At 34.5% G+C, this 26356-nt stretch overlaps 1 protein-coding gene across 4 annotated transcripts in view; it reads right to left on the bottom strand.

Annotated features, from left to right (window-relative positions):
- Positions 1-26356, bottom strand: part of XRN1 (5'-3' exoribonuclease 1) — a 103140-nt gene that overhangs the window by 16436 nt on the left and 60348 nt on the right. For 3 of the 4 annotated variants that reach the window (XM_072792415.1, XM_072792416.1, XM_072792417.1), the window contains 11 exons: positions 24208-24323; positions 23546-23692; positions 19035-19124; positions 18512-18647; positions 14625-14681; positions 14356-14488; positions 12168-12237; positions 10662-10869; positions 9187-9282; positions 4655-4763; positions 1034-1095 (listed from right to left, as the gene is read on the bottom strand). In XM_072792415.1, coding sequence (XP_072648516.1) covers positions 1034-1095; positions 4655-4763; positions 9187-9282; positions 10662-10869; positions 12168-12237; positions 14356-14488; positions 14625-14681; positions 18512-18647; positions 19035-19124; positions 23546-23692; positions 24208-24323 — 1224 coding nt within the window. Of the gene's footprint in view, positions 1-1033; positions 1096-4654; positions 4764-9186; positions 9283-10661; positions 10870-12167; positions 12238-14355; positions 14489-14624; positions 14682-18511; positions 18648-19034; positions 19125-23545; positions 23693-24207; positions 24324-24387; positions 24526-26356 lie in introns of those variants that run through there. The other variant, XM_072792418.1, reaches the window with a different exon arrangement.

Below are 26356 nucleotides of genomic sequence, written 5' to 3'. Positions count from 1 at the left end.
TTATAGCATAAGAGTTTCTGAAAAAGAGGACCTTAAAAGTCAACCATTTACTGGTATCTAAATATTAATAGATTATATTTACTGAGACCCTGTTATGTGCCAAACACTCTGCTAATATGTCTTTTATAAATTTGATACATTACTAACTTATAAAAGATCTAATTTTTTAAAACTTCATATTAAAATATAGTATGCATACAATACATATACCATAAGTATACATGTTGAATGTTTTTAGAGTAAAAATTTGTTATTCTTTGATTATAAAATGTGTATATTTTCCTTACCAATCATCAGAGGCTATACAAAATAAAACATAAATGATTTCAGCTTCCTCCCATCAAGCTACTCCATAGAATTAACCATTAACTTTGGTAGGTTGATTCTAAATTGATTCGCTGAATACATACACATATTTCCACGTATTTTATACATACATTCATGTATGTAGGTATGTTTGTATGTATGTAGGTACATATGTATATGACTACATATATGGAGTGAGACAAGTAACCTATTTTTACTCCATTTTATTTTACTTATTTTTAAATATTTTATTTATTCATTTGATAGAGCACAAGCAGGGGGAGCGTCAGACAGAGAGAGAAGGAGAAGTAGGCTCCCCACTGAGCAGGAAGGCTGATGTGGGGCTAGATCCCAGGACCCTGGCATCACGACCTCTGACAAAGACAGACAGATGCTTAACCTACTGAGCCACCCAGGTGCCTCTTTACTCCATTTTAAAGATGAAGATAGTTGAGGCCGTGAGAGGTATAATGAATTTCTCAAGGCCACCCAACTATTAAATATATATATGTGTTTGTATATATACATACACATACACATATATACGAACATTTCTAGTCCCAAATCCTGACTCTAATTGTGTAACCTCTCATTTAAGTGTCAGAGGTAGTTATATATTTTAGTAACCTTCTTGTCATACACCTTATGGATTTGGGCTGTAAAATTCAGATGCCACAGACCTACTAACAAAAGTTGGCTACTAGAAATTTGATTTAAGAAAGCTTACCTGCTTATTTGATATTTTTTGTAACCGAGTCTCAGTTTTAGGACTCTTACACTCTTCTTTAACTAGAAACAAGAAAATAGGAATTATGGTAAGTGAAAAATACTGCTACAAACAGTTAAATTTACCAAATATTTGCTACAGCAAGACTGTGTTGAAAACTTACAGAATTGTAAGAAGAAAAAGGCCTTCATTTTGAAAAATTATAATGTAGATGAGTGGGAGAAGAGATACAGATAACAATAATACAGGAAAAGGAAAGGTAACATGTAACTGAGTCTCAAGGTATGTAAGCTTGCAAAAGGCAGAGTAGGAGGCTAAGCATTCTAGGCAAAGGAAATAACAGGAGAAAAGAAATGGAGGCACAAAACAAGGAATGTATTTATGGAACTCTTAAATAGAATAGTTCTGCTGGAGGTCAAGGAACATAATGGAGCTAATCTGGTAGGCAATCAGCAACTGATCACAGAAAGGTTTTGAGCAAGTAGTGATCTGATCAGAATTGTGCTTTACAGAGATTAAAATATGGCAGTGGCTTACTGAATAGATAGAAGGAGTGTAAGAGAAAAACTAAGAAGCTATTTTAGTATTCTTGTTAAGGGGACATTGAGAAAATGGTAGGAAAAACGAAAAGGATAAATTAGAAGAAGAAGGAAGAGGGGTGCCTGGGCGGCTCAGTTGGTTAAATGTCTGTCTTTAGCTCAGGCCATGATCCTTGGGTCCTGAGATTGAGCCTCAAATGTGGATCCTTGGTCAGCAGGGAATCTGCTTCTCCTCCCATTCCCCCTGCTTGTGCTCTTTCTGTCAAATAAATAAATAAAATCTTAAAAAAAAAAAGGAGGAAGGTAGAAAGGAAAAAAGGAAGAAGGAAGGAGGAAAGAGAAGGTGAGAAAAGCAGCAGGGAGGAGGGATGGGATGAAGAGAGAAGGGAAGACATGAACAAATATAGGAAGACAGGGAATAGGAGAGGGGAATAAAAGGGGAGAGGAGTGGGAGGTAAGGGAGGTAAGGAAGAAAAGGAAGGGAAAGAAATAATCTTTTGCAAAAAAGAGGAAAAAAAAAAGCAAGTTAATGTGTACTGACATGAAGCCTTTGTTGAGACACACACAACAAAGCTAACTGGAATTCCAGATAATGTAGTTTATATATATTCATGTAAATAATGATTTGAAGAAAAATCACACCATATTTCAGTTAAACATAAAATATTTAAGTTGTATTTATGAGATTTATAGGGACATTAATCTATAGTTAAAATGTAAACAAAACAAAACAAAACAAAAATAAGTTAGGTACTGGTACAAAAAATAGTTTAGCAATTATCAACCTGAATCAAGGTTATAAAATCGCAAATTTTTTTGAAAATAGCTTTTTAGAAAAATATTTTAAAAGGCCATTCTTGGGACACCTGGGTGGCTTGAGCATCCAACTTTTGGTTTTGACTCAGGTCATGATCTCAGGGTCGTGGGATTAAGCCCCACATTGGGCTCTGCACTCAGTGCAGAGTCTGCTGGAGATTCTCTCCCTCTTCCTCCCCTCAGCACTTCCCTCTACTCTTTCTTTCAATAAATAAAATATTTAAAAAAAGAAAAAAACAGTTCCACTGATAATAAATAGCATTAAAAACAATATAATACTAGGAATACATTTTTAAAAAGATGTAAGGCTTGTATACTGAAAACTACAAGACATCACTGAAGGAGGGATGCCTGGGTGGCTCAGCAGTTGAGCGTCTGCCTTCGGCTCAGGGTGTGATCCTGGTGTCCCAGGATCGAGTCCCGTATCAGGCTCCCTGCATGGAGCCTGCTTCTCCCTCTGCCTGTGTCCCTGCCTCTCTATCTCTCTGTGTCTCTCATGAATAAATAAATAAAATCTTAAAAAAAAAAGACATCATTGAAGGAAATTAAAGAAGACTTAAATAAATGGAAAGACATTCATGGATAGGAAGATAATACTGTTAAGATGACAATACTCTCCAAAATGATCTACAGATTCAATGCAATCTCTATAGAAATCCAGCTGCCATTTTCACAGAAATAGGGAGGGTGATCCTATAATTCATATAGAATGCAAGAGATCAGAACAGACAAAACAATGTTGAAAAAGAAAAACAAAGCTGGAGGACTCAAAGTTCCAAATTTCAAAATTTATAACAAAGCTATAATAAATTAAGATAGTGTGTTCTTTGCATATAGATGGCATATAGATCCATGGAATAGAATTGAGAAGTCAGAAATAAACCCATACATCTATAGTCAATTGATTTAGAACAAGGGTGCCAAGAAAAATTCAATGGGGTGCCAAGAAAATTCAATGCGAAAAGAACAGACTTTCAGCAAAGGGTGCTGAAACAACTGGATATCCACATGTAAAAGAATGAATATGGATCCCTACTTCATACCATATACAAATGCTTAGAAATAGAAAAAGATCTAAATAAATATAAGACCCCAAACTACAAATCTCTTAGAAGAAAAGACAGGTATAAATCTTTGTGACCTTAGATTATGCAATTGTTTCTTGGCTATGACATCCAAAGCACAAGTGACTAAAGAGGAAGTAGAAAAGATAAATTAGAATTGATCAAAATTAAAAACTTGTTTCAAGGACACTATAAAGTTAAAAAGACAACCCAAAAAGCAAGAGCACTTATTTGCAAATCAAATATCTCAATATGCATGTAGTGCATAGAAGATGTAAAGGACTCACATAACTCAAGGATGCAAAGAAAAATAATTTAATTTTAAAATGAGCACAGGACTTGAATAAGCATTTCTCCAAAGATACACAAACTGTCAACAGGCACATCAAAAGATGCCCAATGTCTTTAGTCATTAATGAATCACAAATGAAAACCACAAAGAGATTTAACTTTATACCTACTAGGCCTGCTGTAATAAAAAATATGGGCAGCAGCAAGTATTATGGAAGATGTGGAGAAACTGGATTCTCATATATTGCTGGTGGGAAACACCAGTTGGAAAACAGTTTGGTAGTTCCACAAAGAGTTAAACAGAGTTAACATATGACTAAGTAATTCTACTCAATTGGATGTATACTCAAGAGAATTGTAGATGTATGTTCACACAAAAACTTCTACATGGATATTCATAGCAGCATTATTCATTATAGCCCCAAAGTGGAAACAATCCAAACATCCGTCAATAGATGAATGGATAGACAAAATGTAGTATTTATACAATGTACTATTATTCAGCCATAAAAAGGACTGAAAAAAAAAAAGGAATGAAGTATTGATACATGCTATGACTACAACATGGATGAACCTTGTGTTCATTATGCAAAGTGAAAGAAGCCAGTCACAAAAAGTCATGAATTTTATGATTATATGAAATGTCCATAGAAAGTAAATTAATAGTTGCCAGGGACTGGAGGAATGACTGCTAATAGGTATGGTGTTTCTTTTTGGAGTGATGAAAATGATCTAAATCTAGAAAATGGAATAGGTTGTACAACTTTGTGAAAAAAAAACAAAAAAAATCACTAATTAAATACTACAAAAAATGAATTTTATGCCATGTGAATTATAACTCAATAAAACTTATAATTAATAAAAAAAGGAAGCAGTTAGAATCATAAATATATTTTTAACTTTAAACTTACATTTTCTGTGAGGCTCATGTTTTCTTTGCTGACATTTAACACTGTTGTCAGTAAAGCCAGATTTATGATGTTGAGTTACTTGACTTATTTCTTGAGGTAGAACTGCAACCTGAAAGTTAAAATTCTTATAAATGATTTATTTAAACTCTTAATATTATCACTATTTTCTTCAAGGTGATAAAGTATTTGGCTGTAGAACTAAATAACAAGAGAGCTGACATTTAAGCTCAACTCTAAAACCCATTTCACAGTACCATATCAGAGAAAAAGTATGCCAGAAGTTTAATTAGAAAATATTCTAGTTTTGGGTATAGTTTTTTTGGGTTCTTCTATTTGATGTCTACATAAAGCTATTTACTACTCACATTGTCGTATTTTGCCAATAAAAGCTTACATTTAAAAAAAAAAAGACTTTTTTTAGAGCAGTTTTAGATTTACAACAAAATTGAAAGATACAGAGATATTTCATATCCCTTCTGTTTCTGCACATGTACAGCATTCTCCAGTATCAACATTCTCCACCAGACTGGTACATTTATTACAATAATGAACCAACACTGACACATCATTATTACTCAAAGTCCATAGTTTATGTTGGGTTCACTCTTGGTGTTATACATTCTATGAGTTCAGACAATGTATAATTACATGCATGAGCCATTACAGTATCATACAAATTATTGTCAATGCCTTTAAATCTTTTGTGCTCTGCCTATTGATCCTTTCCTCCTAACCCCTGGGCAACCACTGATTTCTTTACTGTCTCCATAGTTTTGCCTTTTCCAGAGCTTGAATACGTTTTTAAAAATCATGTTATCTAGAATTTGCTCATCAGATGAATATTAGGTTGCTTATTAACAAATGCTTCACAGTTTTAAGTGATGTATGTGGTGGCTCATAATTCTTGGAATGTAATAGGAAATACAACATGACAGTGTTTAGCTGATATAAATAATGAAACAGAACCCAATAACAGAAGCAGCATGCAGAAGATCCTGAGGAAGTATAGTATCAAGTATTGAGTTTATCTCAAGGAAATAGGTGGTAAAATAACTAGCAGACCTTGCTGGAGATCAAGGGGGCATTTTGATAGAGAGGAAAGTGGAAGGAATAGTAAGAACACATAACCAGAAACAGGAATTATCTACTCGTGGGAAGAAGGGAAAGTAAAGAGACCAATCTTACTAGAACAGACCATTTTACTAAAGAGTTGGACATACTTTATATAAGAATTACTAGAGTTAGATTATAGAAGGCCTAGATACTAGTTTCAGTTGAGGCTGAATTTCACTAGTACTGCCCCATATATTCTCTATTTGAAAAACATTCTTTTACGGCTGGAAAAGAGGTCATCTAAGGCCCAAGGAAATTAGAGTTGCTCAATTTGAGTCACCAAATCTAATTTCTTGATTCTGAGTCCAGTACCAGATTTATCACACCACAGTGCCTCAGGCAATAAACTGAGTTCAAACCCAGGAACTCTTATTAATTTTGCTCAATTATGCCACTGGGCCAACATAGCTGAAAGGATCTCCAAGAAAGATCATTAGGAAAGATACATCAAGTAGTACTATCTATGTAAGAAGGACTAAAAAGCAGAGATAAGAAGCAGGAAGCACAGATAGGAGGTTAATCTGGGTTTAGGATGACAATCGAAGGTCCAGTTGTGGGAACTGGCAAGATATAAAGACTTAGAATCTCACTGCAAAAAAAAAAAAAAAAAAAAAAAAGGAAAAAGGTTTTATTCCATGCTTTTCAGAATATATGCTTGGGGAAATGGTAGTGTTAAAAATAAGGGTAAGAGAAGAAGCTTTAGGTGAGGTCAATTCTGATACATCTTGCAGTTGAGGTGATGGTGTGGTGTCCATCTATACCTGTCTTCTAGAAAGTTAGAGATACTGGCTTAGATCCTGATTGAGAGGTATGGGTCACAAGAGATTAAGTGGTAACTAGCAGTGAAGTAAGAGACAGCATCACCAAACAATAAAATAAAAGGGGGAGAAAAAACCTGTTGTTTGGTTTTTGGGAACAGTGCCTCTGAACAGTTGGAAAAATAAGTTAAGAAAGAAGTTGAATAAAAAGCAAAAGGCAAGAGGGGAGTCAAGGGTAATGTTTCCTTTTAGAGTGTAACTCCTTGAAGGAATTGCCTATATTTGCTACTTCCATTTTTTCTTCTCCCCTTCTCTCTTATTTTTTTAAAAGATTATATTTATTTATTCATGATAGACACACACACACACACACACACACACACACACACACACACACAGAGGGAGAAACAAGCAAGGAACCCGATGTGGAACCCGATGTGGGACTCGATCCCAACCCCAGGATCATGCCCTGGGAGACACTCAACTGCTGAAACACCCAGGCGCCCCTCCCCTTCTCTCTTATTAAACAAACTCTTCCTTCACTCTTATTACTCTATTTGAAACTGCTCTTGTCAAAATTCCCAATGATCTCAGGTGCAAAACTCTATAGTTGATTTTCAGTTTTCATTTTAACTGATCCACTGCCAGCATTTGACACAGTTGATTACTCTCCTTGACATCCATTCTTCACTTGGCATCTAGAACACCATGCTTTATTGGGTTTCTTCCTGTAAAATGGTCATTCCTTCTCAGTCTTGTTTGTCAGGTTCACCTAATCTTTTTGACTCTTTATAGATACACACATACATGCCGAAATTTCTCTCTCTGGTTTGGACATCCTCCATTACCATCAGAATCAATGTCTAACTCTACATCTCTACTGAAATTTCTAACTCTGTATCTCCACTTAGATGTTTAATATATATCTCAACCTTTCTATGACCAAAATTGAACTCCAGATCTTCCTCCACAAACCCTTGACTTGCAATCTTTCCCTTTTCAGGTAACAGCCACTCTATCATTTTAGTTACTAAGACCTTAACAATCACACTCTTTAATACACTTTTTTCTCTTTTAACCCCATATCCAATACATAATTAGATGGCAATTTCTTCCAAATATGCCTAGAATTTGATCACTTCTCTAGGTTCTTACTGTTCTGGTCTAAGTCAATTATCAACTCTATCTGGATGATTCCAGTAGTCTCCTAACTAATCTGTTTCTATCCTGGCTCCTCTACATTCTATTCTTAACATAGCAGATAGAATGACTCTATTAAAATATAAATCACATCATGTCAATCTGTTGCTCCAAGTCCTTCGTTATTCCTAATCTCACGGAGTAAAAAATGATGTCCTTATAATGACCCAGAAAGTCCTGCATGGTATCTAATTACAGTTCCTACAACTCAGCCTATTGATTCAAAACCATAAATGGTCTTCTTTCTCTTCCTTGAGTATACCTGGAATTGGCTTTGCCAAAATGGTCTTTGAATTAGTCTGGAATACTCTCCCTTCAGATTTCTACATACTCTACTCCTCATTTCATTCAAATCTTTACTCAAATGTTACCTGATCATTTTATTTAAAACTACAAAACTTTTCCTCCCTCTCCTGCCAATGTTCCCTATCTTCCTTCTCTGAAATTTTTCTCAAGCTTTTGTATTACCATCTAATATGTCATGCAATTTACTTATTGTTTATTGTCTTTTCCTCCCTAGAATACGACTTGTTTGGGGGCCAGAATTTTTATTTTGTTTATAGCTAGATTCTCATCACATAGAACAATGCACATAAGAACTCAATAAATGCATGCTGACTGAATTAATGAAATAAATGAATGATAACGAAGTATTTCTAAAGAATGAATGGTTAGCAGTATCAAATATATTAGAGAGGAAGAGAGAGTTTGAAAATCTGGATTTGGACTACATTTGGGTAGAAAAGATTTATGGATGATCTAAGCAAAACTTAGAACATTGGCAGAGGAGACCTATGTATTTTGTCATTCTCACTTTTTATGTTTATTTTACCATCATTTCCTTTGTTACTGACTCCTCTTCAATCTGAAAATGCCACCATCACTGGAGGACATTAGAATAAATGAGGCCTTCATGGTGCAGGCTACTGATTTATAAACTTGTGAGAACATTCCTTCTTGACCTAAGCTGAGAAGATAGTAACTAGCAAAAAAATATTGTAGGAATTTATTCCTTACTTTTTCCTTTTTTTTTTTTTTTTTAAATCTGAGTCTACTACTTTAGGAGAATTTCTTTTCCCTTCTTAATCTCTATCAAGGAATATGAATTTGCTCATTCATATTTAAGACAACCAACTGCTAGCATAAAGCTCCACATTCAAGTGGAAATGAATAAGTTAACAAGTGCATTAAGGCCTTTGTTGAATTTAAGATATAGTTATTATGATTTTGCAAACAACTGAAATAAAATCCAAAATTGATTTATAAAAGAAAAATTATCTATATTCCCTCTCATGAGTCCAAAAAATTTTATATATGGCTGATGAGAATTATGAAAATTCATGATTAAAACTTATTTCTATTTTATGAGATTTTAGGAAAAAACTAATCATTGCATACCCACAAAAGAAATGTAAATTTTGTTTTTTTAAACTAAGTGTCCATCCAACAAGGTATACCAACCTTCTCTTGTAGAGTTGGTTGAAAGTGTTGAACCTTTCCAGATCCCTGTAAGGACTGCCAAATGTTGCAAAATTCATCATCATCTTTAGTAGGTACCTGGCAAAGCACAAAAAATTTCTTAAGAAACTGAAGTGTGAAAAAATAAAGATAAAAAAAAATTATCATTTAAGTTATTTAGCATTAGGTAGGATATTCCATTATTGGAAATTTCAGTTCTTCTTTTCCTGGAGCTCAGAATAGTCATCATAAAAATATTCTATTGGAATGAAAATGGTTTTCATCATATGTAGTTGATTTTGAATGGTTTTATTGAAAAGTATTTAAAGCAGGACAAATGCTTTGGAAGATTATACTAAATCAATATCCCCACCAACAGAGTTTTTAGTCTTCTAGTACAGACAAATTATCTCATTCAAGCTACCATCTAACGATTTTATTTTTAAAACCTTTAAAATATTACCCAAAAGTAATCTAACATTAAAAAATCAGCCAATACTTATGAGGAATTTATTTTGTGCAGATTAAAACTGAAAAAATATGCACCAAAATTTAATAGTGATAACCTATGAAACTTGATTTTTACTTCTATCTCCTTTGCTATTATCTCTGTGTTTTCTAATTAGTCTATAATGAACATGTATTACTTGAATTAAAATGTGGTTAAGATTTGGTGACACGGAAGGGTGCCCGGTTGGCTCAGTGGTTGAGCATCTCTCTGCCTTTGGCTCACGTTGTGATCTCAGGGTCTTGGGGTCAAGTCCCACATCGGGCTCCCTTCATGGAGCCTGCCTCTCCTTCAGCCTATGTCTCTGCCTCTCTCTCTGTGTCTCTCATGAATAAATAAGTAAAATCTTAAAAAAAAAAAAAAAAAAAAAAGATTTGGTGAAATGGAGTTAAACAAGGTTAAATGTCACAATTTTTGTTCCCAGAAAGATAAAATAGAGGAAATCACCCATGAGTTGCATGGATAGGAATTGAGAATGGTTTTTGATAAATGTAATTCTCTCCCTTTTAACCTTTCAAATTCATGCCATTTCATACAGATAGAATACGTTTGAGTTATAAAAGAAAAAAATGTAAATGTTAGTTTGAAAAGTAAATATATGAAAAGAGATGTAGGATGCTATCAGTAGCTTTTTTTTTTTTTTTTTTAAGATTCTATTTATTTATTTGAGAGACAGCATGAGCCAGGGAATAGGCAGAGAGGGAGAAGTAGACTCCTTGCTTGAGCAGGGATCCTGACATGGACCTCAATCCCAGAACCCTGGGATCATGACCTAAGCCGAAGGTAGGCACTTAACCGACTGAGTCACCTAGGTGCCCCAACAACATCCTTTGCTAGCCTATTAACTTAAAACAAATCTGAAGTTGACTTGAATCAAAAATATTTTAAAAACTAAGTCAAATTAGGTTTTACTTACAAAGTGCCTGAGATTTTAAGGGGGCAGAAAGAAATGAAAGACTAGGAGCCTTACTTGAGTAGGAACAAAAAGTGACTGGGGGGAATGGTTCAGGCCTCCCAAATGACCAGATGAAATTGATGAATTTGAGCCATAGTGATTCACAGCTGGTTGTGGTTTCACAATGGCTGTCAACTTCTGATTTCCAGTTTCAGAGCGACTCCCATGAGTAAGATTCACCAAGGCACATGTTGGCAGTCGATAACCTCTACCAGGTGAGCACCTAAAAGTAAACAGTTATTTCAGAGGGAAATAATACTAAATGTGTTAGGGAGAAGAAGACTCATTATTTTTTGGTAGATAGTCCATAGTCTGAATTAGTAAACATTACTTTTAAATTCAGTAGAGGAACTTGAAATCATAGAAAAATCTCCATTTATAAGATGATACATTTCTGAAAAGTTTCAGAATAGACCCCTCAGAAGCCTTTTAGCTACCTATTCAAAGTAGCACAAAGGTTACGTGACAGAACTCATTCCAGGCATCATTTACTCTAGCATAATCCTTTTTCCTGTAACTTTAACTTTTCTATCAGTGCAGCTCCAAAATAAATAAATCTCTCTAAGTTAAAAACAAAAAATCCAATCCTCTTGCTTTAAACCTGCTAACCTCCTTCATGGTCAAACTCCTCAAGGGTCAGCTCAATTTCCTGTTTCCTCAAACCACGCGAGTATGGCCATGTACCCATAATCCCACTAAAATATAAATCTGATCATGTTACATGTCTGATTTTGATGACATTGCTTTAAGGACAAAGATTAAGATACCAAAATCCCTAATATGTCTTCAAAGTTGGCTTATAAGCACCTGCACAGTATGGTCCTTGCTTTTTTTTTTTTTTTTTTTTTAAAGATTTTATTCATTTATTCATGAGAGACACCCAGAGAGAGGCAGAGACACAGGCAAAGGGAGAAGCAGGCTCCCTGCAGGAAGCCTGATGGGGAACTCGATTCTGGGACTCCAGGATCACGCCCTGAGCCAAAGGCAGACACACTCAACTGCTGAGTCACCCAGGTGACCCACAGTCCTTGCTTTTATCTGTTACTCTAATCTTCCATAGTTGTTGAAGTTTAGACATATTATCATTCTTTTTTTGAATGAATGAATGAATAAATCCTTTGTTGCACACTATTTCCTCTTCCTGACCATTTGTCATTCTTCTTCCTTCTTTCTCTACTTAACTATTACTCAGTCTTTCAAGTCCCATCTTAAATATCACTTGTCAAGGAAACCTTTCTAGAATTCTCAAGATAAGTCATACTCTTTTAGAAACCTGAACTCCTCCTCAGCACTTCTCACATTTTAAATAATATTTTCAGTTACACAATTATCTTCCCCACTGAAATGAAAGCTCGATGAGACTAGAAAGCATGTTTGTCTTACTCAGATACATCCCTAATAGTATGTGTATTGTCTTGCATATAATAAGAATTCAAATTGCGGGCAAATAAAAAAGTAATGTAAAGTCACTGGCCACGGAGATATATTTACAAAATGTAATTATCACCAGGAAATACAAACCTTATTGTTAAGCCTCCAGGAAATTCTTCATCAAATAATACTTCAAACAGTACATCAGCCTCTCTATTAGCTGTTAAATAAGAAAGATTTAAAAATCACATGATGAAAAATCACCATTTAAGTTTTTGAATTGTAAGAGCCATTACAACTATCAGAAAATAGTGTAGGGGAATTCAGTAAGTGAAAAGTAGATAAACTCACAGACTCTTACTGGTATTATTTAAAGTAAATAATATTTTAAATTGGATGGAATTAATTGTATTTTGCCTCTGCTTTACTCTATGTTGGAAATTATTCATAATAAAAGACTTAATAAGAGAGGTAACCTTTGGAGTTCAAAGTTTAGAAGGCCTTGTGTAAACTAGATAAAATTTGACAATGAAGATTTAAAAATATGGCAGTTTACTTAATAAAGAGAATAGAATGGAGAGAATGGAAAAATTATCAGTTAGAATTGGTAAGACCTGTCTAGATAAAAAGGATGGAGATGCCAAAGATAACTCCAAGGTTCTGACTGAGATGACTTGCTAGATTAGGGATATCATAACTGAGATATGAGACACATGAGAAAGTGCAATAAACTTAGGAATAAAGAAGAACAAAATTTGGCAGAAAGGCTGATGATATATATCTCGCAAAATTAAGTTAATCCAAAACACCAAGGTAAAGTGACATAATTAGCTATATTTTAATTCTAAGCCCAAATTAATAATACAGTCTATTGCATTACTTCAGAATTGACCGACCCTACTCCCTTCCTTTTCTCCTTCTCTTCTTCCCTTCCCTCTCTTCATTGCTTACCGGCCCCTGCCCCAATTTCTCTCCACCTTTCCCCACCTCTTTTCCACTTTATTGATTCTGCTTCTCTGAAGAACCCTAGCACAATATTTGATAATATCCTAGCCTGGGTTAGGAGTGGAGAAATATCTTCTGTCCCCTATCCCTAGTCTTTCACTGCCCAGCTGAAACCAGGCCTGCAGAGCTCATCCATTCCCTAACATCCAGCTGTACCTTTCCTTCCTTCCTTCCTTCATTCATTCATTCTTTTTTTTTTTTTTAAGATTTTGTTTATTTGACACAGAGAGAGAGAGAGAGAGAGAGAGAGAGCGCGCACAAGTAGACAGAGTGGCAGGCAGAAGGAGAGGGAGAAGCAAGCTCCTTGTTGAGCAGGAGCCCAAAGCAGGACTTGATCCCAGGACCCTGAGTTTATGACCTGAGCTGAAGGCAGATGCTCAACTGACTCAGCCACCCAGGCGGCCCCAGCTGTACCTTTCAATCTGATACTTTTACCAGAAATCTAAACTCAAAAAAGTAAGGCTCAGCGAGAGGCAGTTTCTCCTCTGAAGGTTTAAAGCTCACCTAGGTTCCTATTCCCTGAGGGAGGGGCACTTCCTCAAAAGATTATTAATACTACAAAAGGTAAAAGGATTGTTTTCTCCCTTTAGCAAAATTGACTGTGGAAATGAGGTCTCAGCTGAGGGCAGTAATGAAAAATTTCCCTTTTTATTTCCCGTCCATGGTTAATGGACATGGTTAATCAATGACAGAGCTCTTTCCCACTCAACATAGATATACAGCTTTAAAATCCTCTCAAGACAAGATTCCAAGCAGTCTCTATTACTGATAGGAACTGTCAGAAGAAAGGAAACTTCTATGTTATCAGAGTCCTAAGGCCTTGTTAAGACAACTTAACTAGAATAGAATCCAATAAGCTCAGTATTTGAGCAGGTGATGCAGGGGGTTGAGCAGACAGCATTAGGAGGGTTGTTTCACTATACCCATCTGGCCCTTACCATTCCTAGTCCAGACAATCAGACCAAGGTTGAGTGCTTGAGACATGAGAGAACAGGACTGCCAACACCTTGACACCTGATTTGCTGCTTCATGCTGGACTGACTTTTTTTGTAATCTATACTGTAAAGCTGCTCATGCTCATTCCTGTGAGGCACATTTAGATCCTTAGTTGCTTCTTTCCTTTTTCCTCCATTCTCTCATCCTTTTCTTTTTTTTTTTAATAAAAAATAAATGACAAAAAATTTACCACCTTAATCATTTTTAAGTGTATAGTACAGTAGTGTTAACTATATGTACATTGTTGCTCTCTGCTTAAGAATTAAGACACAGAAATTTGTGTTTTACATTGTAATTACAGATGCAGTTGAAGACATGCCAAGTACTGAGATATTACCCCCTTTAATTCCTATGATGGTGCCCCGAAGGCCAACTGGAACTGAAAAGTTCTCCCTCACATTTACCACACGGTCAAAGAGACGAAATTCTGCATCTCGATCAGGAATGACTCCATGTTGCTGTTCTAAAGGCTGAAGAGAAGAAAGCTTTAATTATTATTAACTCTAATTTGAAATAATTATTCTATTACTCTAACAAAATCATTTTGTTCCTTCTATACTTTTAAAGTAAAAACAACAACTTTTAATTCTTTGATAGGAAACTTACTCTGTACAGCAAATGGGGCTTCACTGTTACTCGTACCTTCTTATTATTCTTTCTTTGCTGAAGAAAGAAAAAAATTTAAATATTTAAAAACATTAAATTATAAAATTATTATTTGGATTTACATTAAAATATAAAATTATTATTATTCAGTTGGCCATCATTCTTATTCATTTTTAAAAACCAAATGAAATGAGTAATTTAAAGAATATTTGAAGTTCTTCAGATGTAGCAGGGAGGAATAATAAATTCTTTTTTTTAAATTTTACTTATTTATTCATGAGAGTGAGAGAGGCAGAGGCACAGGCAGAGGGAGAGGCAGGCTCCAGGTAGGGAGCCCAATGTGAGACTCTATCCCGGGTCTCCAGGATCAGGCCCTGGGCTGAAGGTGTCGCTAAACTGCTGAGCCAACTGGGCTGCCCGGAATAATAAATTCTTACTTAAAAAAAAATTTTTTTGGGGGGGGGGAGGACTTGTGTGGCTCAGGGGTTGAGCATCTGCCTTTGGCTCAGGTCGTGATCCCAGGGTCCTGGGAACAAGCAGGCTCTCCCTGTGTAAAGCCTGCTTCTCCCTCTGCCTATGTCTCTGCCTCTCTTTCTGTGTCTCTCATGAATAAATAAATTAAAAATCATTTTTTGGGGGGATGCCTGGGTGGCTCAGCGACTGGGCATCTGCCTTCGGCTCAGGGCATGATCCTGGGATCTGGAATTGAGTCCCACATCGGGCTCCTTGTGGGGAGCCTGCTTTTCCCTCTGCCTATATCTCTGCCTCTCTCTCTCTCTGTGTCTCTTATGAATAAATCTTTAAAAAAATATTTTTTTCATTAATAAATTTAAAATCTTAAATTTTTTAAAAAGATTTTGTTTATTTGAGGGAGAGAGAGAGAGAGAGCATAGCAGAGAGGAGAGGCAGAGAGAGAGGGAGAAGACTCTCTGCTGAATGGACAGCCCAACATGAGGCTCAATCCCAGGACCCCAAGATCATGACCTGAGCTGAAGGCAGATGCGTAACTGACTGAGCCACCCAGGTACCCTTTAAAATGTTTTTAAAGGTAAGTTTTTTTGTTCAAGTATATAAGGCATAGAAAAATACAAAATTGTATGCATACACTCAATTAATTTTTATAGTGTGAGCTTATCTATGTATAACCATACGGAGTTCAGGAAAGAGAAGATTACTAAGCACAACATAAGAACTCCTGTATTCCCTCCCAGTTACTACTTTCCCCAAAGTAACCTTACTACTAACAAAAGATTAGATTGATCTGTTTGAAATTTATGTAAATGCTATTTTGTTCAAATGCTTTTTTACTCTAAAAAGAATTTTATGTTATAGTCAATGAAGATTTATATTAAAGGAAAAAAATATATAAAGTACTGATCTATGACAATAGATCAGTCGGTCTATTGGCAACTTATAAAAATTAAGGTGGCACTGATTTAACAAAGCCCTGGATTTTGGAATCTATTGTGAAATTGGCTTTGATGCCTGAATTTTTTGATCATCTAACAAATGCAGGAAGAAGAGTTGTGTCCCAAGTTTACTTCTTGTTAATTTTGTGAACTCACACTCAACTTAAGCATCAGCCTCCTTCTACTGTAAAATAGAAATAACAATACCTGCTCTACCTAATAAAAACATGAGAATAGTTTATATCCTTTGCTATCCATAACTATTATTCACATTAAATATTTTTTAAGTGAATTCTTATCAACTAGGAAAAATGGCAACAGTTTACTTATTTGGCAGCCACCTATCTTTAGAACATACCTTACAGAAATAAGTATAAAAGGGCATTAAACAGCTACAAGCTACAGAGACCACATACTATAGAATTCATGTATTATATATTGTAAAATGCTCAAGACTTTAAACAGACCCTATTATCTTTTATTATGAAGACATTTCATTTATTCTTTCAACAAATCCTTACTGAGTGCCATTTATGTGCCTTGTACTGATCTAGGTGCTGAGGATAAAATAGCGATCTGTTCCTTTATTCAGGGAGACATACAAGAAACAAAATAAGGAAAATATATAGTATGTTTGATGGTAAAAGGCATAGAGAAAAATAAAGCAGGTAAGGGGGACCACAGTATGGAGAGAGATTGCAATTGTAAATAGAATGAATAGTGAAGGAAGTACTGACAGGATGTCCATGCTTCCAGCCCACAGCAGACTAGGACTAATATGGTACAACTGGTACCCCCTGAAAACAGCAGGAAGGAGAAAAAAATAAACATAAAACAATTATAAAAAGCAGACCCCAAACCTCTGCCTGGAGTATTGCATATGAAAAAAATAACCCATATGCTTTAATATGTCTCTAGGTATTACTACATTATAGCACTGATTACAGGACATGGCAGTCAAACCTGATTCATTAGGGAAATTAATAAACTGATGAATTTTCAAAATAGGCTCCAATCCACAGCTACTAAATGAAAAGTTCTGGGGTCTGACTATTCACAATCATGTGGGAGCTTGTTAGAAATGGAGAATCTCAAGCATCAAAGTAAAATTTGGGGCCTTAGAGTAATAAACCTTTATTAAGTGGAAAACTCGTTTCAAAAACAATGCTGTACAAATGGATTTTATTCTAGGTTGAAAAAAAGAAATGAAGGTTAAAAAAAATGAAATGCAGGTTTCTTTCTTTTTTTTTTTTTAAGATTTTACTTATTCATGAGACAGAGAGAGAGAGAAGCAGAGGGAGAAGCAGGCTCCATGCGAGGAGCCCGATGTGGGATCCAATTCCGGGACCCCAGGATCATGCCCTGGGCCGAAGGCAGGCGCTAAACCGTTGAACCACCCAGGGATCCTGAAATGTAGGTTTCTCTCCTTATCTGAGTATCAATGATCTTTCAAAAAAAAAAAAAAAAAATCAGACTCTTGGCTCTAAGCCTTATAGTTTTTCCTAAAGAGAAAAAGAGTCATCTAGTAGTAATTTTCCAGACTGCCTTCATAACTCTTGAATATGTGATGAAAGAATTCAAATAATAATAGCCAAGCATCATTAGGGCTTAAAAATAGGCATTACTAGAAGGAGTTTCCATGCATTAACTTAGTTAATCCTTTTGATGACCCTATGAAGTAGGCACTATTTTATTCTCATTTTACCAATGAAGACATAGGGGTATGGAAAATATCTTAAGTATCCTGCCTAAGGTTATAAGTATTGAAAGAGAAATGGGGGAAAATGACTTCAGAGCCCATTTCTTAACTTAGTCTGCTATTAGACTGCTGTGTTAGCAAAGCAACATCATTTTAATAAAAAAGGCCAACGTGTGGAAAATAAAATAAAAAATTTTAAAAAAGGAATATAATTCATTTTCTATTATATCAAGATAGAAGATCAAAATAAAATAGTTAAGGCAACACAAAAGATGATTGCTTTTAAAAATCAAGACCCCCAAAAATAGGAGATTAAGCAGGATTTCAAAAATACTGAATGTGTTTGTGGATGGAAAAGTACATTTTACAAGTGATTCTGTAAAACTGCATTAAACACTGTTTATGTTTTATAAAAAGAACTATGTCTTTAAAAAAAGAATAGGAAGGAATAGGGGATCGACCTTATTTCTTAATCATAAACTTTATATTTTGGCTAGAATTACATAGTATTAATTCCTAAAATTAGAAACACCATTAGGACATAAAATTTAAATGTTAATAGCTTTTATACATTAAAGTACATTTCTATTTATTCAGATAAATTTATTAATGACCACTGGAAATGGCTGGAACATTTTTTATAGGATTACCTGACATAAATTAGAAACATTGAGTTCACGTTTTACTTGATGCAAACACAAATAAATTATCTGTAGAATGATATACAGTCAATTTAACTTCAAATATCATCAATCGTCTTGGTTATTGAAAATTAGTACCTTGCACTTTTCAACTTCTTCCTCAATTTTCTCAACAATAGCTGCATCCAGAATTTGTAAATCACAAGAAGAACGAGACAAAGTACTGACAGGATGTCCCTTTAGCCAAGTAATAATTTCTTGAACTTTCTCAGCACTACATTTAAAAACAATAATTTTTTCACAATGATTAAAACTTACTGAGGGTTTATAAAAAATGCCTAATATAAATTTTCTAAGGGTTATGAATTATAAACGACAGCAAATAATTAATAATCACTAAACTTAATTGGAAATAGTTATAAATCTAGTATCAACATGGACCTATTATTTCTCAGTAATTAAAAAAACCCAGTAAATTAGTTTAAAAGTACTTTACTGATATATGAAGATCTTAAAGCAACAGATGTATGTATTATATATATGTATATATATATAAAACCCTCCCCACAAAAGTAATATAAATTCTTGATTAACTACTGTAGCTTTCACTAGAACTACTAAGTTGAACTATGAGCCAATAAATACTACAAATTTGGCTTACCCATTCTCATTTTCTCCAGGCCAAATGTCATCTTCATAGAATACATCCTCCTGGCTGTTTTTGGCTATATAACTAAATAGTTCTGGAGCTCTAGCCAAACAAACAAAAATACTGCTTAGAAAATATGTATGGCTAACTTCACATAAACTTGTTATCAAATAATTTTGGATCCTAAGGGGACATATAAAATATATTGAGGACTGACTGTTATACACAGAGTATTAATAAAGGATAGAGACTAAATAATTTGAAAGTATTCATAGGCCCTCAAAAAAACTCCCAGCAGCTGAGGGAGAAATGATTCAATTCATAAACTATAATAAGCTTTATTTATAAACTTCATTTACTGGCTCTAATCACTTTTAGATCATAATGATAGGTGATAAATGGACAAAAATAATATCTACAGGTTCATTTTCTAATTTTCACAACAAAGCTGGATCATTCCACAATAAAGAAAAATAAAATAAACTAAAAGTTTCTTCTCATAGTCCTCAAAACTCCATTGCTTCCTGAATAGTGCAGGACCTTTAAATACACATAGCAGATTGAACATATGAGCTTAATTTTTGCTCACTTCCTAACCTACAAAAAAAAACAAAACAAAACAAAAAAAAGAGTAAAGTATAAAATAGGCCAGAGACCCAGAAAGGCAGGAAAAGAGAAGTGGTGAGTCTGATAGCATATATGAGTTGTTTAGAAAATTTTAGGAACTGGAAACTGGATGGGTAAGTATTAATTGATTTGAAAGATGGGAAAAAGCTGCACCCTAAGCAACCAGGGTGGGAAGTCAACAACAAACAAGATTATTTAAAATGTGCCAAGTCTGCAAAAGCTTAGAAATTATGGGCTCCAAGTACATTTTAATGCTGTAGTATGGGCAGGGTGAAGTTTACTAGGCTCTTAGTTGAAAATTTTGTATAATAAGCAGTTGGATAATCACATGATTACTCACCTTCACCCAGCATAAGAACTGTCTGTAGTTTATCTTTTGGAGAGGTTGAACAGGGGATGCTCTACCTTTAGATACACAAGGCATGGGAGATGGGCGGGTAGGACGTGAGGAGATGACAGGGAACTAATGAAAGTGTAACTACGATGTGTTGCTAGGAAGCAGAATAGGAAGTGTAACTTCTTTAGCAAGCACACTCTTGAGATGAAACTAAACAAGAAAGTTTATCAGAGAGCTCTTGTGGAATTAACACATATAGAGGGGAAGGAAAAAAGAAAGGAAGCAGCATTGAGTAGGGAGAAGCTGGGCTGTGATCCTCTGTTATTAAACTCCTTGGTCAGTCCTACAGAGATTTCAAACTAAGATGGCCCTTCAGATGTATCCTGAACTAGGTCAATCAGGTTAGTTATGTCTTTTACACCTCCTTGTAGATCAGGTGTTGGATCTGTGGCTATTGTGGAAAAGGGGACAAAACTTTAGGTGGGGCACTTCTCTTCTGCAAGGTAATTTATGAAGAGAGCACACAGCTGAGGGCTGTCAGACAATAGCATCCTAGCACCCAAAGAAGTAAGACCTCTAGTCTTATAGGGAGGCTTGGAGGGCATTTCATAGTATCCACTATATAATAAAATCCCTTTTCTCTGGTTAATTTCCAAAACACTTATGTCAGTTTTGTTTCTCACATCTGTCCTCCAAAAAAAAGGCTGGAGGATATCTCTGTAGGGAAACTAGCCAGCCTGAGAGAAAACATACATACATGGATAGTAACATTTGGAGGTCCTCTGCAGAAATAGCAAAGTCCCACCTGACAAGCTCCACTGAAACACACTAAATTTCCAATCAGCTTTTTAATGCCTCATTCTTAAATATGAGTAGACATCCAAGAACCACCAGACAAGTAAAAAAAAAAAAAAAAATCTTGAATATGAAAGGTGGAATCAAAACAGAAAAAAAGTGCATTTTGGAGAAAAGAGCAAATACAGAGAAGAGAAGAAAATGAGAACTACCACCTTCAAAGAAAAAGACATTTTATTCATTATAAGAACAAGATACTATAAAAAAAGGAATGCTGGAGAATAAGGATACATTTTTAGAAATTAAAAATGATTAAATAAAAAAATAAAAATGATATAAGATAAAGTTGAAGAAATCTCTCAGAGAGTAGAACAGAAGTATAACAATATAGAAAATGGGTGAGAAGAGATACGAAAATTAAGAGGATTAATCCAGAGGTCTATCATCTAACATAAGCCCTAGAAAGAACAGAAAAAAAGGAGAGGATGAAATTATCAAAGAATTAATACAAGAAATTTTCTCAGAACGGAAGGGCATCAGTTTTAAGTGTGAAAGAACTAAACAGCCAAAGGAAAGAAAGAAGATCCAGACAAAGGCACACAGTATCATATTATTAAAACTGCACTGGTAAAGGGAAGATTCTAAAAAGATTTCAGAAAATGAAAACAGATCATACACAAAGATTCAGAATCACAATGGCACCAGATTTCTCACCAGCACAGGTAACAAAAAGAGAATAGAGCAGTACTTTTCAAATTCTGAGGGAAAATAATTTCCAATCTAGGATTCTATACCCAGGCCAGGTATTAAGTCTGATCAGGGAAGAATAAAAACATCTCCAGACTCATAAGCTTTCTTAGGAAGCTACTGAAGTAAATGCTCCATCAAACTGGAGACATAAACCCGAAAAAGTAAGGTATGAAAGCCAGGAAATAAGGGAACCCTATAAAGGAGAATGGTGTAGGGAATTCCTAAGATGACAGTATAGAGAAAAGCTAGAATGAGAGCAGAGCTGTGTGATAGCCCTAGAAAACAATTAGTTTACACTGAAGCAGGAAGACAGATGGTTTCAGGAGAAAGTCTACATGAAGAAAATGGAACTGAAAAATTTCTTGATCTGCCTGACCATAAGAATTCTTCCAGTTATGACAAAGAGTTTAGGGTTGAATTAGTTACGTAAATATAGACAATAACAAATGATTAAACCAGATGGGGAAAAATGTGTACAAGAAAGGAAATGCAACCATAATACTCTACAAGGTCCACCTGTGACCATTTAGATTATCTCAATCAAGTAAACCTTAAATACAGATTTAATACAACTATAATGAAAGGGGAAATATATATGTATATATATACATACATACACACATACATACACACGTGTGTGTGCAGGGAGGTAAGGAATAGAATGGGGAGGTAGCTAAAGAGAGCTAAAGCTTCATCTTTTATGGTTGGAAATCAATGGATATGTCAAGTTGGAAAATCATGAAAAGGTAAATACAGTATCTTAAAGAAATATGGAAGTGAACAGAAGAAATAAATTTTCAGATGGTAATATGTATTGAATATATTCCTTCCCCCAAAAAGATAGATTGAAGTCTCACTCCTATTACCTTCAGAATGTGACTTTATTTGAAAATACAGTTTTATTGAGGTTATAAAATAAAAATGAGGCCTTCAGGGAGGGTTCTAATCTAACATGACTGTGTGTTTATGAAAAGGGGAAATTTGGACACAGAGACAGACATTAACAGAGGAAAGATGATATGAAGATGTACAGGGAGAACACATGCAAAGATGGAGGACTGGAGGCAATGCATCTACAAGTTAAGAACAAATGTGTGAGGCTACAAGAAGCTAGCAAGGAGGAATGAAATGGTTCCTTTTCTACCATCTTCAGAGGACGCATAGCCCTACCAAACACCTTGATTTTGGACTTCTGGTCTCCAGAATTGTGAGGCATTAAATTTCTGTGGTTTTAAGCCATCCAGCTCATGGTACTTTGTTATGGCAGCCCTAGTAAACTAAGAGGATCCTCAAAAACAAGGTTAGAAACCAGTAGAACAAAGGAAAGAACATTCAGTTGTGAATCACAACTAAAGGTTTTCCTATAAATCTTTGTCACTGAGTAACTCAGTTAACCTCAGTATACAGTTTTCTCATTTTTATCATGAGGAGCTAAGATTTATTGATTTCTTACACCATTTTAGCGTAAAATTCAATAATTTTAAGGTAGTAATCTATCATCTGGCTGGAGTTTTAAGACTCAGAAAATCCACCATGTGGAGAGTTGTTTTGTTTATCCAATTCAATTCTCTTTCTACTAACACAGACTTGCAAAGTAGTGATTAATTTATGATAGTAAGTTAAGGAAAATTTTAATTAAAAGGAAGACAAGGGGCTCCTGGCTGACTTGGTGGAGAGTGCAACTCTTGATCTCAGAGTTGTAGGTTTGAGATGCAAGTTCAGTATACAGATTACTTAAAAAAAAAAAAATCTTAGAAAAAAAATTTTTAATGTAAAAAGATAAAAGGAGGCCAATTTTTATCATCTTTTTTCATTTAAATAATATACAATATTTTTCTATTTTCTTTTAGCTAATAGCTATGATGCTCCATGATACAAAATTAAATTTATATGTAATACATGTCACATTTTACCAAAGGAAACATTTTTTGTCTAAAATTGGTATCAGCAAAGCAAAACAGTTACTACATTCCCATATTTTTGGATGCTTAGTAGGATCCTGTTAGGTACTTACCTCTCTAAGTACTCTGCAAGAAGCTGCTCTGCTGCAGATGAATACATCCACTCACTTCCAACTTTCTTAGTATATCCAGGTACCTCCTCATTTTTTTTGTTGAATTTGAGATTCAAACCCACATTTGCTTTATGGTCTCCATGAGGGCTGAATTTAAACCACACACACACACACACACACACACACACACACACACGTTTTAAAATTTTGTTCAAAGAATACAAAGTTTGCTTTCAATCTTAGAAAAAACTTAATTTTGATTGTTTTTCTACAGTTTTCATAGTTATTTCCAAACTAGCAATAATTGAGAAACTAGAGGAAAGGCTTCAAAACCCAAACTAATAAATCATATAAATAGATTATGTAACTAGAGAAGAGAATGAAATAAGAAAATGCAGGGAAATATATTATTGAGATTCACACACACTTTCTGATACCTTTTTTCAAGGTTCAATTTGTTAGCTGCTAAAAATAAGAACTGTCTTTCCAAACACCTAAAACATGTGCCATTTAGATGAAAGATCACCATCAGAGGAATTTATGCATAATTTTTAAAGAAAATTCAGAGCAATTAATAAAAGAAAATAAATACTAAAATATTAACCAGTTTATCATTTAATTTTTTCTGCCACTTTAAGTAAATTTCTCTAACATAAACTTACTTTCTCCTAGATCCTCTTCCAATAAAAATACTTCCTGTAAACCTTGAAACAAGGTATCCACTCACTCCAAGGCGACTGGCCAACACATATCCTGGGTTGTACTTTATAGAATATTTCTTTAAATATAAAAACAAAAAGGTCAATTATGGAAACACAAAGCATCAAATGTTATTTCTTTACCTTTAAAATCTGGAGATAATCAAGACATCACTAACCATTGGAATGTGGCAATATAAGGATTCTCAAAAGTAAGTGATCCATTTCCCTTTTTTTTTTTTGAAAGGATCTGTAGGCAGAATTTTTCTGCTCCTCTCTCTCCTTAAAGGACAGAATTCCCAAGGATGGATGAAAGGGGGAGGAAATATACAATTTGTGAAACTGTCTCAAGAAATAAAGTCTACTGTAAGTCTAAATGGCAAACTCTGCAGGCAAGAACTATTTTTTAAACATTAATTTTCATATTCAAAGTAGGGACTAGTACTTGGGACATAATGAGGCCTTGATGATTATTACATTGAACTAAAACATGAATATGTCATCAAAACAGTTGCTACTGAACAAAATTAAAATATTCTTCATATATAAATATAAGTAAACTCATTTCCCTTAATATTTATTATCATACGAAAATAAGAAATATGTATAGGTTTATAGTCAATACAGTCAATGAAATGTGACCTTAATTTGTGTACTTAAGGGAAGAAACTATGAAGATTAAAAAATAAAGTATCAGACCATACAATTTTTAACCAGGAAGCAAATTACAAATCCAGTACCAACTAGTGTAAGCTACCATATAATCCTGACATAATGTACATAATAATAACACATATTTCATGTGGTTTTCATATACTATATTCATATGAATGTATATAAATACACACTTTATGAATTATATGCATATCTTATATGTCTACAAATAACCCCCAAAAGGATAAATTTTTTTAGTTGCATGGAATATATAAATTTATTATTAAAATGTTAATATGCTAGTAAAGAATGTAATACAGTTGTTCCATCAAGAGCATTATTAGGTTTAGAAATAATACAGACAAATCAAGTATACTTTCTAAAATAGATATAGAAGAATTAAGGTAGTAGTTCTCTATTATATTAGATATCTCTAATATCTAGATATATTAATTGTCTATCTTATTAGAAAAATAAGCACCTGGAAATATATAGGGGCACATCCAATTATTGGCATGCGCTACGAGCACTTAGTGTCCAGGAACAAAGATGCTAGCTGAGCTGTCATATATAGGACAGTCCCATTTTACACATAGTTGTCCCATCCAAAATACTAATAGTATTCCTTTTGAGAAATAATCAGTTATGGTATAATTAAAATTGATGAGGATCATCACAAACATTCTAGAAAATGTACAGTAAAAAGCAGAGAACAGTGGGGTAGAGAAAGAAGGCTTGAGTAAAAGTTGAGGAAGATATGTAAAGGGAAAGAGAGCACAGTGGAGAAGACATGCCTAGCAACAATGCACGCTAGAGGTGGGCATGTTCATTCAGATTTAGAAAAAGCTAGAGATGAAGAAACATAAATAAGTTCCTCTACCTCCACTAACTCTCAGAACCAAGAGCTCCAGCCTCTTTATCAAATGGGGACTCTCTGGTTTCCTAATTGTGCTTTCTGAATTCTTTCTCCAAAAGAGACCTAATGGTAGGACTTTAGGGACTTGTCTGCCTTCCTTAGTTTCCTCAAGTATATGCTAATGTTCAAGGTCTTGAATTCCTTTTTTACAGGATCTAAAGCTTTATAATTTACTATTAGAGAAAATAAAAGTGTAAGAAGCAATAGCTGGCTGATTGAGAATTAGTTCCAGTCAAATTAATTGTCTAATCAAGAAGAATATATGACAGATATCAGAATCCTCCTCCTATTGTAAAGGGAAAAATAAAAGGAGTGAACATCTTTGGAGAAGAAGGTCCTAAAAAAGGATGCTATGAATCTAAATGCAGTTTCCCAATTTCTTCTAGGGACTACTTACTCCTCTTTAGCTGAGTAGAAACATAACCATTGCAAGAATGCCATTTGTCACTTGTAACTTAAAATGTAGGCTTTGATTATGAAAAGTTTATTTTAAAAAATCTAAGTATTCCTAGAGGGCATGCTAAAAAACATGCCCCTTCTTAA

The sequence above is a fragment of the Canis lupus genome, chromosome 22 (assembly GCF_048164855.1).
Source record: "Canis lupus baileyi chromosome 22, mCanLup2.hap1, whole genome shotgun sequence".
Classification (NCBI taxonomy): domain Eukaryota; kingdom Metazoa; phylum Chordata; class Mammalia; order Carnivora; family Canidae; genus Canis; species Canis lupus.
This window is presented reverse-complemented; position numbering and strand designations above follow the sequence as displayed.